General features: G+C 37.2%; 2 protein-coding genes across 2 annotated transcripts; both read left to right on the top strand.

Moving 5' to 3' along the window:
• The first annotated feature begins 741 nt into the window (after positions 1-741).
• LOC130668186 (cyclin-dependent kinase 5 activator 1) lies at positions 742-10392 on the top strand. Its single transcript, XM_057470354.1, has 4 exons — positions 742-2305; positions 3587-3829; positions 9732-10090; positions 10251-10392. Exons 1-3 carry the CDS (start codon positions 1853-1855, stop codon positions 10074-10076), a joined length of 1041 nt encoding a protein of 346 aa, XP_057326337.1. The 5' UTR covers positions 742-1852; the 3' UTR covers positions 10077-10090; positions 10251-10392.
• Positions 10243-13888, top strand: LOC130668545 (serine/arginine repetitive matrix protein 1-like; the record flags this gene model as incomplete). Its single annotated transcript, XM_057470884.1, has 1 exon — positions 10243-13888. A coding segment is annotated over one exon (2199 nt), but the record flags the coding sequence as incomplete, so codon positions are not given.
• Between the last annotated feature and the right edge of the window lie 664 nt (positions 13889-14552).

Below are 14552 nucleotides of genomic sequence, written 5' to 3'. Positions count from 1 at the left end.
AGTAATAAGTTGATGACAATAAAAGTTGTATACTAAAATGACGAGTTGATAAAAAAAATTTAAGTGGATTAGCGTAATGCCAAATGGGGGCTTACAAGCTCTATAACAACCGGTACCGCAAACTCTCAAGCGAAACCATCGCATAATACCCATCATCTATATAAACCCACTTCCTTATCCTGGACATCGACATATCCACTGGTACATCCACTTCCTCCCGCTTCATCCTCTTTCCGCGTCCCACACACATCAGATACTGCTGCAAACCCTCAGCTTCTCTATAATACTCAGTCCTCACCACCATAGTCCAGGTATCATGACCTCGAGTGACCGCAAACGAACTCTATAACGTCCAATATTTTTTTATATATTTATATATACATATATATATATATATAAATATATTTATTTACAGATACCCAATGCGTCATTCCTTCACTCGAATTACATCATCTAATCCTTCAACCCTAAAAAATTCGAATTAAAAAAAAAAATTTATGGAAAAAAAATTTTCTATGCCCGTAAAAACAATTGATGGCAAATTTGTATCGTGAAAAATGATAAGTAAATTAATGATGATATAAAAAATAGTTAATTTAAATATTATCGTCTAAAAAGGTCCGTCTCACCCTCGAGTCCGACGTCGACATTGGTGGCGTTTTATCGAACCAGTGCGCGCGCATAAATCGCGAGGGGCGTTCAGTGGTGTGTTATCGTGTACATGCGTCCCACGACGTAGACGTCGACTTCGACGGCGGTGCCGATGATACGGGGTGATGCTCTTAGTGGACGTACATCTCGTACCCAAGGGCTGACACCTCACATCGCTCTGGCACCACCATCACCAGCGTGAGCCAGATTATTTTGTCAACTGATTTTTTTATCACCCGTCAGCTCACAGCCGACAAAATTTACTCTCGAAATTTATTTACTTTTTGAACTACATCGAGTTTGCATTGCAATTTTTAGTGAACTAATTAGTGCTATCGAAATTTAAAAAAAAAAAAAAAAAAAAAGAAACTGTGGAGTGAAAAAATTAATTTTTTGACTGAATAATTTTTTCACTCAATTTTGTAATTATTATTTTATTGTTACAAACTTTGTTGTTATTATTGTTGGCTCATTACTTTTTTAAGACTTGAAGAATAAAAAAAAAAAAAAAAATATTTCGTAGTCGCGAACGCGCGCCGAGTTTAGTGTATTGATCGAGCGCCATATTAGTCGCGGAGTTTTCTCCTTCGAGGGTGCGTGGCGACGAACTTGGTTTCATTGGTGTAGTCGCTTATTGGCCAGTGGCTGTTAAGACGACGGACGTAAAAACACAAAAACAGTAGTCTAGATAATTTAAAAAAGTAAAAACTCTAGAATAAGTTTTGTCTTCGCGGTAATTAGTAGTAGTAATTATAATTAGAGTGATAAAATAGTGAAAAAAAAAGTAAGTGAAGGCATCAGGCTGGGAGGTCGTTTGAGTGAAGTTGTGGGTCCCGTCGTGGAGGAGGCCATTGAGCCAGGGGATGCGACCCCGCTGACGGGACCCGTTAGGGAGGTCTCAATACCTCGAGCACCTCCGCCACCCCCGCGAATCACGACCCCGAGTCCTCCGCGACCTCCACCTCCGCCGCCACCGCCTCAGCAAACTCAAGCCAAAGTCCAAATCCAGAGCCAGCCCCAGCAGCAGCAGTTGCACCAACTTCAGGTCCATCTGCATCCGAACCCAACGGAGACCCACCAGACGGTGATCAGCCAGACGACAACGGGACTGACGCTGACTAAAAGCCACAGTTCGGTTCAAATAAACCACCAGCCCCAGCTTCTACATCAGAACAGCGAGCCGACGAGCAACATCGTCACCATGGGCACTGTCCTGTCCTTCAGCCCCAAGGAGAGACGGAACTCATCCGTCTATCCGCCGATTGGGAGCCAGCATCCCAATGATTTCACTCTCAACAATTTTAATTACGAGCAGCTCAATAACGCGAAAAATAGGGAAAATAAAAATGTTGCTGCGGTCGCACCAGCGCCTGCTAATACGAACAACAATCCGCAGACGAATAACAACTCGCTGCAAAATAATAACATTAATTTGAATAATGACAGCGCGAGAATCATTTCGGAAAAAAATGCGCTGGAGAAAAATCTCAAGAAACACTCGCTGTTTATCAACGCGCTCTCCTGGAAGCGGTTTAGCACCACCAATAACAACAAGAAGAAGCTCGATAACAACAAAAATAAAAATATTACTTTCAGGCAGCCGCTTGATAACATTCCTATTGTTGACAAGAACAAAAATATCCAGACGCCGCAGGTTGGTTCAGTCACGATATCAATAACTAATTGAGATAACTTGACGTTGTGGGTGCTCTTTCCAAAGGAAATTTCATTTCCTGTAACTTTTGTCTCTTAGAAATTTCATCCAAAATCAATAATTTCAAAGTTACTATTTTGACTTCATTTTTTTTATTGTCGCTATATTTTCAGGGCTTTAAATAACTTTATCTCACAAACTATTGATGCTACGACATTTTATGTCTAGACTGAAATTTTGAGAAATTGAATTTCCTACAATTTTGGTCTCATTAAAAATTTTCTTAAAATCAATATTTACAAAGTTACAGCCGTTCAAATAAATGATCAACTTTTTTTTGCTTTCATAATTTTTACTCCAGACTTTAAATAAATTTATCTCCTAAACTATTAACCCTGTGCAATTTTTTGTCAGAACCAAATTTATAGGAAATTGAATTTCCTACAACTTTGGTCTCCTTAAAAAATTCTCTAAAATCCATAGTTTGAAAGATACAGCCTCCCAAACTTCGAAAACTAAAATCTCTGTAACTAGAACTAAAAAAAAATATATATCTATCTTTCAATGGCTATAACTTCAAAACTATCGATTCCAGGAAATTTTTCTATCATTTTATTATTGTAGAAAATTAAATTTCCTTTCCAGTAATTACCCATGATGTCTATTTATCTCAAATAATTACCGAGATATTAATTTAAAATGAAACTAATAAAAAATTCCAGCGGTTTTGCATCGATAAATAAATATTGAGTTATCGAGTAATGAATTACTTGATAAATAATAAAAATTTGTGGATATAAGTCTCTATACATCTCACTAAAGTCAGTCGTACACAATTAAATAGAGTTATATGTAAATCGATGGTACAGTCGAGTTTGTTTGGACGAATCCGCGCACGCCTCCTCCAGCCTCTCAGGATCGTGTTATTCTCTACCGGCTGGATGCAATCAGAAATTGCCGTGGAAATTTATTGATTCAGTCACAAGTCACAACAAATATTTTTACACTATCATAACAAACTTGCAACTTTAATATAATTTATGACGTTAACTATCTATATACATTTCCGTCTTCTATGTAGAATACACGTGACACAAAGTCTAAGCACTTGTGACTTGTGACAGTCTTTCTATACTTCTGTCTATATATATACATACATTAATAGAAATCACTTACTTCAAGGACATTAAATGTACTCGCGACAATGGAATTTAAAATAAAATTGCCCTACATTTTATTTATTTTCTCAGTAAATAAATAATTCATTGTTCTCTTTCCCAGACAAAAGCCCCGGCGTCAAACAACAATCACACGACGCACAATTTAAAATGTGAAAAAATATCAGAAAGGCCACAGCCGGCAGGACCAAGGAAAACAGTAATCCAGGCATCGACATCCGAATTACTGAGGTGCCTTGGAGTTTACTTGCATGGAAAATGCACAAGGCTCAGAGATTTTCAAGCTGGGGATGCAGTCATGTGGCTGAGAACCGTAGACAGGAGTTTGCTACTTCAAGGCTGGCAGGTCAGTTATTTATTTAGTATACAAATATATGAGTGACAAAAATTTTTATTCATTATTTAAATAGAGAGCCTTCAATTTGCGCGCGGAAATTTTGAAACTCGAGAAGAAAATTTTTAGGAAATAAGAAAAATAATTTTTTTTTCTTCACTTCTATGAATTTTTCTGATATATTTTGTCAAAAAAACTAAAATATAATTATTAGTCGGCAGTTTTAATTTTTTTTTACTTGGCGCGAAATTTGAATTTTGGGCGCGAAAATGATTTTAAATAAAATTGCGAATTATTGTAAGTAAATTTTTATTTTTGATAAATTTAATCGTAATTTTAATTAGCCGTCATTATTTACTAACTTGTATCTATTTTTGAAAATTCAAAAAGTCGCGGTCGGAGCAAATTTTTCGCGGTAAATTTAAAAATTTTTTAAATGTTAATTTGAATATTTTTGCGAAGTTTATGAATTTTATGAATAATTAGAGGAAATAATTATCACCCTAATATGTATATATGTATATACATATACTGTAACGTGATATTACGACAGAGTAATGAACGAATACATTGGAATAGAATAACACCCTTGAGAATCTATGACTTCGGATAAAATATCAACCAGGCTTCCGTACAATATAATTTTATTTAATTTATTTTTTTACACGTATATTTAAAAGGAAATTAAATAAATTAATTATATAACCCATAAATTTAATTAAAATCCAGTTTGCCAACAAAAAAGTTTTATTGAAAAAAAAAAAAATCAATAGAGCTGGGGATGAAAAATTAATGAAATTATTTAAAAATATTCTCCGATGAAAGTATAATTTTTTTATTAACATTTAAATGTCAGCTAAAAAAAGTATTTAATAACTCAATAAAAATTCAAATTCGATTTGCTATGAGATAGAGAAAAATTAATTACTAGTGAATGAAAATTTTATACTTTCCGTCTGTACTAATTTATTTTCCAAAGCCCAGGATTTAAAGTCACGAGAAATGAATCTAAACCCCTGGGATGAAGCCGAGGTTCTAAAAATAATATATATATTTTCCGATAAACTGAATATCTGGGTCTTTATTATTTTATTAACAGTCGGAGTTGCGACGAGAGTATAAATAATAAATACGCGGGTAAAAAAATAATTATACGTTTTTTTTTACTATGAGCGAAATGTTTTTTTAATGAGAGTGGAAATAAAGATTGAGAGACTTGAGGAATTTTTCATGCGTAAGCTCAAAAGAACCCCCGCTTGGCTGCGAGCGTCACATAGCGCCAGGAAGACGAGGGTTTTCGTTAAAATGGGGCTGAGTTGGGGTTGGAGATAGAGCTAGAGTTAGAGCTTGGGCTGGATCGAGGGTGTCTCTGAAGCAATGCAGTGATGGGGTCACGTGGCGAGGGTGGATCACCACCGAACAGAAGGGTACTGTATACAAACATGTACGAGGGCGAGGGTGTGCAGCGTTGCTAAAAATTTACGTCCCTTCAGTACTTTCTATTTCCCATCCTCGGATATTTAGTTTCTAACCCACGATTTCGGTTCCATTTCCCGGTTTTACAAATTTCGCTCTCACAGTCTCGTCACTAAGACCTTCTAAGGTTTTATTATTCAATTTCGAGCATTGATTTGTAATTTCTGACGATATTTCATTCAGTAAAATTTTTTTCGTGACTTAAAACCAGATCCGGACCTTTTCCGAAATTTTTCATTAATTTCACACTAATTTGACTTCTACGGAAGATTTCAGACAGATTTTTATTCAGAATTAACCAATAGTCGATTTCTCGTCACGATTTTTTAATATTTCAACTTTTTTCGAAAATTTTCAAACTTTTTCAAGGAAAAAAATATTTTTAGTGTGAATTCTTAACTTTTGTTGATACATTTAATAATTTATTGAAGTTTTGGACATCATTCATAAATTTCGAAAATTTTCAAGATAAATTTATTTATTTTTCATAAATTTCAAACCCCATTTCCGATATTTCCCACAATTTAAAGCTGAAAACTTTTTTCCATAAATTTAAACCATTTATAAACAAAACCATAACTTGTTTCGTTTCTCCCCAGTCCTTTTCAAACCATATCTCCACGAAAATTCCCACTTGTCCTAAATTTCCATTTCTATCACAAATTCAAGCATTTTCTTAAAATTTTTTGCCAGCGGCAATCTTTGCGTCGAGCCCTGCGATATTTCTGCCCATAAACCCTGACCTCTGACTGAAAAATTTACATTTTCCATCTCAATATTCCACATTCTCCCTACACGCACGTTTACCATCAAACTTATCCCTTTGCGCCGAAAGCGTCTGCTCGTCCCTCGCCCAGATTATAAATTCTAATCGAAATTAAACGCCCCGATGACTCATCGCGATTTTCGTCCTCAGCCCAGACCAGCATAATAAAAAAACCTCCAATTTGGGCGCGTCTAATTGCTGACAAGGGGGTAAAACGTTCATGTTTATACTACCCGCGGTTCCGCTGGCAAATATATGTTAACTATATACATTGGCCTCGTGCCCAATGCATAAATATACATCGAGTAAAAGGTCAGGTGTATCAGAACATGTTCTCCATGATTCCGTCCTTAGAAAAAAATCTCAATTCCAAAGTTATCAACCCAAATTTTTTTCCATCCCTCGATATTATTTTTCAACGTGACCCTGCCAATGACCTTGCAGAGCTTGAACTAAAAAACGTGCAGAATACTCTAGTTTCAAAAGTAAATCATTTAATCTCATTAGTCACAACCGGATTGACATTTTCTCCCGTTTTTATTATTTTTTTTTTTTTCGAAGTATACATTAAAACACACGTGTCTGTATTGATTTACTAGCCTAGAAACATCTATTTACATTTACTTGAGACTATAAATAAAAAAAATTGATATAAAAAAAAAATTTTCCCGGTTTTCAGAGGGCAAAGTTAACAATTATTGCGAAATACTTTAAAAGCGCAGTAAAGAGGGCAGTCACCCCGTTATTGATCGTGACTATAGTCTTTGTTTTATACATTTTCCATATATATATATATATATGAATTATTATTGTAACTTCATGACTAGTGTAAGCGAAGTCGCTCATGTCGGGCTTTTATTTCTCGATTTTTCCATGTCGGTATTTACTGAGAGTTTGAGCCGATAAATTTACCCTCTTGTGAATATTAATAGTGTTTATTATTTTTTTTTTATTAATGTTGTAGTTGATGTTGTTATTATTAACATAAAAAAATAAAATCGATAGAATAACACGAGTACTGAGACCTCGCGGGAAAAAAACGTCATGTCGACGACCGTGTAGCGTGAAGAGTATAAAAAAAAACCGCATCATCATCATTAGCGTGAGGACGGTGGTCGGAATGGCGAGGTGGCCAGCGAGTCGTGCTTTTTTACACGATGTTATTGCACACTTACTTATTAACGCTCAAATGCGTGGGCGATAATCATGACAGAACAGAAAAACCTCGGGCTTTCTTGTAAACTGACACAGATTTCACGCCAGCTTATTAGTGTCACGAGTTTCTAGAGTATTGAAGATATTTTAAAAGAAAATAATAATAATAAGACATTGTCTCTATTACAGGCATTAGCTAGATTGCCGCCATTGTGATAATTTGAATAAACTTTTGTAGAATTTTCTAAAGAAGGTCACTCGAATTAAATTTTATATGAAAGCGTTTGAATTCCGGGACTTCGAATTAACTTTCATTGAAACTGGATATTTTCCTGTCGAGTGAATTTCCAGTCTGCAAATATTTCGACTTCGAATAAATTCTTTAAATTTTTAAAAATCCTTTCGAAATTTAAATTTAGGGGAGGGTGGGGCAGAGCGGCCCCCCTAAGCCAATTATTATTTTTTGTGGCTTTCAACCATATGATCACTTTACTTTTGTCCTATTTCGAACAAATTTATGGACATTTTGCCAAAATTCTGAAAAATTTTTTTTTTTTTTGTGGGGCAAAGCGGCCCCCCTTCAAAAAGTGATAAAAAAAATTTTTTTTTTCGTTTTTTTTTTTTTTAATTGTTTTCATCATTAAGAATGTATTTCTTACTCTTGACAACTATTTTTAGTTTTATATTACTCGAAAAAAATTTTTTAAAGCGTAAAAAATCGTTCACTCTCGATTACCTTAATTACTAATTGTTATTTAATAAAAAAAAAAATAAATTCTATAATTTTACTTTATTTCAAAAATTTATCAACTTAAAAAAAAAATTTAATTTTTATAAATTTTTAGTGACGAAATTTGCCTCTTACATAAAGAAACGGCCGAAAAATATGAAAAAATAATTTTTTCGGAAGTTTCGGCTGGTCCATTTTGCCCCAGGTGTTATGCGTAGGGCTAGAAATGTAGAATTATAATAATTTTTTTTTAATTTGACGATAAAAATACGAAAAAATCACTTTTTCAAAATTTTGGGCTTGTCCATTTTGCCCCAAATGTCATGCGTAGGGGTAAAAATGCGCAAACATATCGGATTTATAGTAATTAGTCGAAAATAAAAAAATTTTTTTTTTGGTCAAAATTTCAGGGGGCCGCTCTGCCCCACCCTCCCCTACATTTAAAACTCAAATACTGAATAAATTATCCTCGAAATCTTCACAAGTTTAAATTTCAATGAATTTTCATAAAAATCTCTTGAATATTTAAATTTTAAATAAATGCGCCTTGAAATCCACTAGAAATTTCAATTTAAATTTATTTTTCATAAAAAACTGGTAAAGCTCTCAATTTAAACTGAAAATTTATCACAAGCCTGTGTTTTCATTTCGAAAATATTTTTATTAAAACCCTTAGAAAATTTCAATTTCCTCTACGACTTGATCGTTATTTCAAAAGTATCTCAATACATAAAGTCTCGATAACCTGAAACCGAAGTTCTCAGACAGTAATTTCTAATATCTGTAATTTGATTCGATTATCAGACGACACGTTACCTTATTGGTAAACAATAATGCTCTTCAATGACGAGTAAGGTATGCATCTCATAAATGCAGGCCGCAGTAGAGGCGAGAATAATGGCAATGGTTTCGAGGTTAGGTTTCGCGCAGAGGCGATATCGAGGGCATCGATCTTGGGTACACAGGTCGCGCAACGCTGCCATCATTTTATGTACCTCCATTACCTCGACACACACGCACACACGCTCTCATATATATGTATAGAATATATATAGAAGAACAATGATGTTGACAATGTGTGCAAGTGGCGTGTGTTTACCTTGCAGCCAATGCTCTCGCAGGCTCTGTCCCCAGAATATTCAGCTTGCAAAGCAACAACGACACGAGCAGCTTCACGGTCTACTCGTCGTCATGCACGGTCTAAATCGAGCGGTTCACTCCAATTCACTAATGACGATATACCAGCACTTGGGTGTCTTTTATAAGGATCAGGCCAGGGCATTTTTATGAAGCAGACATGCCTGGTTGGCTCTTATCTGCTCTCGGCCATTGCAAACAGAGTAAATTAAGCTAAAGAGCTAGCGAGAGTGACAAATGTGTTAATAATTAGCATCTATGATAGTGCTAACTATGATGATGATGATGATGATGATGATGATGATTATGGTAATGGCGGCTGTGCCTAAAATTAGAAGCCTGCTGCCACTGACGTCAGACGTAGCGGAGCTTTTAATTATTTAGCGTAGAAAGTTTAAGGGGCGCGTTTGCTAATGAATAGATATTATAATGAGTCCTCGTGGCGTGTTATTGCGGTAATTTTCATTAATTAGTAGAATGTAAGTGGGGCAGACGGGCTCGGATGGGAGATTTATTTTAATAGGCCATCGATTCGACTCGGGTATTCGTACGGGTCGATACGGAATCTGGGGGTTTAGAATTACTAATTAGTGAGCAGGTGGATACGTGTTTAGAATTGAGGAATAAATGAGTTGTTTACTTTGTTTCAGGATGTTGCGTTCATCAATCCAGCAAATGTGGTCTTTGTCTACATGCTGGTACGCGAACTGGTGGACGGGGACGAGGCTTCGGAACGTGAGTTACAAGCCACGGTATTGACGTGTTTGTATTTGAGCTACAGCTATATGGGAAATGAAATAAGCTACCCGTTGAAACCGTTTTTGGTGGAAGACAGCAAAGACAAATTCTGGGATCGGTGTCTGCTGATTGTTAACCGACTGAGCTCCAAAATGCTGCGCATCAACAGCGAGCCCGGATTCTTCACGGAGATTTTCACCGAGCTCAAGGTATATGACACCCCCTGGAGGCGTCCGTCACTGAACATGGGTCTATAAAATCAAACCGGCTTGTACGTAACGACGCCTCGTTTTGTACAATTTAGAAAAGCGTAGATAGTTATAAGAACTTTGGTACTAATTATGATCGGATAATTACTACCAGGGCGCGACTGCTGATGAGATTGAACAGAACATTTGGTAAATAGATGTGTTTGTTTGTTTATTTGGCAGGCTTGCGGAATCGGGGAACGCGGGAGTCTTACTGGAAGTGGTCTCGAGCGAAGTCTCGTCGTCTCCGGAGTCGCAGTTCCAACCAAGGCAGCTTGACAAAGCTACAGAGAATTCTTGGACCGCATCACCAGAAACGAATGGGATATCGAGCCCATCTGACATCCCGCAGCACGAGGAAAAGTCGCGTACGCGGCCTGACGTGTCGGTGACACCGTCATCGTCGCCACCACCGGTCCCGTCCACATCAGGCGCTTCAGCCCTACGTCATCAGCATTCATTATTAGAGCCTCCTTCTCAGCCGTTATTAAGGCGACGCAGAAGCAGCGCTGGTATATCAGGGCGTTGTCCGGATTGTGGTAAAAAACGTGAGGATGCTATTTCGTACACTATTGAAGACTTGGACGCGGTTGGCTCGGCGCCACTCGAAAGCAGTTTCACGGGACTGGTGTGCACTTGTGACCAAAAAACATTGCCGCTTCCACCGGATGTGTCCCCGCACTTCAAGAAACCTCATCCGGATTTGAGAAAGTACCGCAGTGTTGAGACGTCATCCTCTAGGTGGGGAAGCAACTATTTGTCACCGGACGATGCTCTTTGGGATCTTAAACGTCAGCCTGAAGATAACACGGAGTACCGATGGGAATTGAGCACGTCACGCACCGATGTTGACCTCAACCGTCGCACCAAGTGCAGTTGCCATGACCTCACACCCGAGGAAAAAAGGCATCCAGACCGCAGTGACTTGAGGAAACATCACAGTGCGGAAACTGACAAGTGGTCACTTCGTCCAGATCGCTTGAGTCCGCCTCACGATTTGAGGAAGCACTCGAGCGATGCTTCGGGAATGGCACGTGATGGCACTCAGCCAACGGCACGAACTCTTCAGGTGCCAGAGGTTCTGCCAAATCCCAAGCCTCGGTGTACTTGTCCAAAGCCCAAGACTCTGTCCCCGTCGCCGGTCAACGAAAAACGTGCTCAGCGGTTCCAGGACCAAGAAAATAGAACCTTGTTTTCCAAATCCTTGACTCCGACGGCTGACGAAGCAGAAGCTGCAGTCGAGAGGCCAGAATTGAAGAAGCATGTGAGCGAGGATACCCGTCAACCAGTTAAGAAAGAGCGAGGTAGACTTGTTCAGCAGAAAGCTGTTGTAGGTTCTATTAAAAAGTGGGAGCCAAAGGACCCGGTTGTCAGTCCAGAAGATTCGCGGAAAGCTCAACGTTCAAGGTGGGCTGGAATGACGCATTTTTCACTGCAACCGGAAAAGAAAGAAATAAAGTATGGTGACCCTAAGAGTAAGAGCCTGAAGGAAAAGCAGAGATACAGTGTACGAAGAAGCTTATCACCAGAACCCGATCCAAGAACGATTGTACGTGTCAATAGTCGAATTGTAAAGCGTTTGATTTCACCCGAAATAACTATCACCGATGCCAAGTGGGCGCCTTATGAAGGATACTCGCCGTTGCCGTCAGTAGGAATCAAGAAACGCGAACCCAAACGTATCAGCGAGATCAAATGGACGCCTTACGACGGATCAGCTTCAGAGCTGAGCATCCTAGAGGTTCCTGAAGAGGCTGAAGCCAATGACGAGTATCACATCACACCCACCTGTCACCCACCGCCGAAAGCTCCAGATCTTAAAGATGAAGAAACCGACGAGGAACGCGAGCGCTGGAGATTCCTCAATCAAATATCTCCATTCCCGATTTATCAGGGCGCCTGGAAAGACGAATCACCCGAGCAGTCACCGCAGAGAATCATGACTCCGGAAGACCTCGAACCGCCAATCTGGAAGCCCATGGAACCGCCAAGTCCCGTCAGAGTTCGCACTCCGTCGCCCGCTTACCAGGAACCCGTGAAACCCACCAAGGAATCAAAGCGCAAAAAGCTGCGTGGCCGTGCAGAAAGCACTCAATCACGGAAAGAAAGTGTCCTGGTGCCACCAACAGTGATTGTACGTGCAGCTAGTGAGGATCCCAAGCGCCAAAGACCCATTTTGACTCGTTCCAATGCCTTTTTGGAGCTGCCTCGCAGCAGGGGAATAGACCCGACCAAGCGCTCGCTTAGCGAAGAAGTCCCCAGGTCACGTTCCCGCGAAGCTCATCGTGGGCCAAGCCGTGCAAAAAGCGAGGAAGCTTCTCGCTACCCCTGGGGAGACGAGTCCGAAGTACGTCAGTACGTGACGACTGTTTAAAATGGATTGAAAAATAAGTAAATGGCTTTTTCTACGAGTTTATTTATTACTGCCTGCAGTGAGTACGTGCTTGAGATATATGCTCAGACTTTTTACCGTGGACAATGCGAATTATTTCCTCGTTATCTTTGTTACAACACCAAAGGCCGGTCTATTTGTTGAAACAACTTGACATTGACTACAAGCCGCGGCCTACGCGTTTATCCAGCTCTTACGGACTTAAATTCTCGTGACATCGTTTTTAAAAATAATATTAGTAATGACAACAAAATGGAAGTGGACTAGTTAATGGACGCCAACCAAGATGGCGCTGCTAGTAATAGTAATCGACTGCCGGTACGATAGGAATCGCATTTAAATATCGTAATATATTATTCTCATCGCAGGAAATTAATGCTCAGGGGCAACATGGCGGGCTTGTACGAGTACCGATCGGGCCGTAGAACAAAAAATAATAAAATAATAAATAAATAATATTACAATTACTACATTACGTTTTTTGTATGAGCTTGTTTGCTGAGACTGCCGACGAGAGGACTTTGTCCATCGGTTAATTAATCACCGGTGTTTTAATAAAAGTGATAGCGGTATAATAATAAATAATAATTAATAATTGATATTCATTAATAACTTAATGGTAAATAATCGTAGCATATAAGTAGCCATTGAAGTTCAGTAACACATTATACTTAATATTATAGTACTTGATATATAATATACTTAAGTATAGATGATAATCTAACGCTCAGACAAATGTAAGGTTTAAAAATCCGTGATTAGTGGGATATTAATTAATTAATTAATTAAATAAATAATAATAATAATAATAATAAATAAGAAAAATAGTTGAAGCGGGAAATGTCTCGTCGGATCAGCCGTTTGAATATTCGTTCGCATTTGTAGCGAAGTTAATAATAAATAAAAAAAAAAACTGTGTTATTATTAAAATTTTTTCATGCAAGGGCGTAATATTTTGCCGCGCTTGCCGGTATTTTATTATAATTCCGGACTCTCTCAGTACTTATATTTTTATTTTAACAATAATATATATACAGTACTGGAGGGCGGCCATTTTGTTGTCAGTTGATTATCAAATGGTCTTGCGCCGGGTCGTGCAATATTTAAAATACAATCGTAACGATTCTGTAGCATTAAGGGTTAGGTAAAAATTTCTTTTGTTCATTAATTAATTAATTAATTTGATAATTAAAAACGTAAAAGCTAAAATAGAAAATAAAAAATACTCAGAGATATTAAAAACTGCTCGCGCTTAATCCGATTTTTTTCATAAACGGAATTTTGTAAAAGCGCGGGCTTAGGGTACTTTTGATTCAAATTTTAAAAAAGTCGTCTAAAAATCATACTCATATTTTAGGAGATATTTTAATATTCAAAACTGTCATTTCTTTTTTCTTTAATAATTTCTTTGGTCGTAAAAATTTTTTTAAAAAAACTAAACAATTTTCTTCCGTAAGAAATAATTTCAAATTTTTTTTTAAAATTCATTTTTTACGGCCAAAATTTCCGATGCAATTTTTACTTAAATTACTGAGAAAAAAATTTCCAAGTTTAGCATTCGTTGACTTAATTACCAGCATTGATTAGTGTTCGGTAAAAAAAAAAAAAAAATAATAATGATAATCATAAGCTTAGTTACTGAAAGTGTCATCAATAGGCAGCAATTGTGCGCATGCTATTTAATTAATTGATATATTTACGTCTGTATATAAAATGTATCGATATATTTATTATTTACTATAGTAATTAATGCTAGTCCGATTATTGTAATCAATGACTCAGTCCCAAAATTAATTAGACTAGAAAAAAAACTAATTTAATTACATTAAATAAATTAGCGTCTATAATTTAACCACTTAATTGTAAGCATTGTAAACAAATGTGATTCATTACCCTGTTATCTCAACGAGGACATTAATTAATTGAAGAGATTTTTGTTTAATCGATTACTTGTTTGTTTAAATTATTCGTCCATCCGATTTGTTTTGTTTGTGATAATTATTTATTTATTATTTTATTGTAAAACTATAAGTAGTTATTGGGTAAGACTCATATCGAGTAATTGTCATATCTTTTGTTAGTTGTGTGTCTAT

The sequence above is a fragment of the Microplitis mediator genome, chromosome 5 (assembly GCF_029852145.1).
Source record: "Microplitis mediator isolate UGA2020A chromosome 5, iyMicMedi2.1, whole genome shotgun sequence".
In the NCBI taxonomy this organism is placed as follows: Eukaryota; Metazoa; Arthropoda; class Insecta; order Hymenoptera; family Braconidae; genus Microplitis; species Microplitis mediator.
Note: the sequence above shows the minus strand (reverse complement) of the source record. Positions and strands in the feature narration are given on the sequence as shown.

Excerpts from the sequence above, each read along its gene's own strand:
- LOC130668186 (XM_057470354.1), top strand. The coding sequence starts at position 1,853 with ATGGGCACTGTCCTGTCCTTCAGCCCCAAGGAGAGACGGAACTCATCC. Across the intron at positions 2,306-3,586 it reads AAAATATCCAGACGCCGCAG|ACAAAAGCCCCGGCGTCAAA; the intron begins GTTGGTTCAGTC and ends TCTCTTTCCCAG. Across the intron at positions 3,830-9,731 it reads TGCTACTTCAAGGCTGGCAG|GATGTTGCGTTCATCAATCC; the intron begins GTCAGTTATTTA and ends ACTTTGTTTCAG.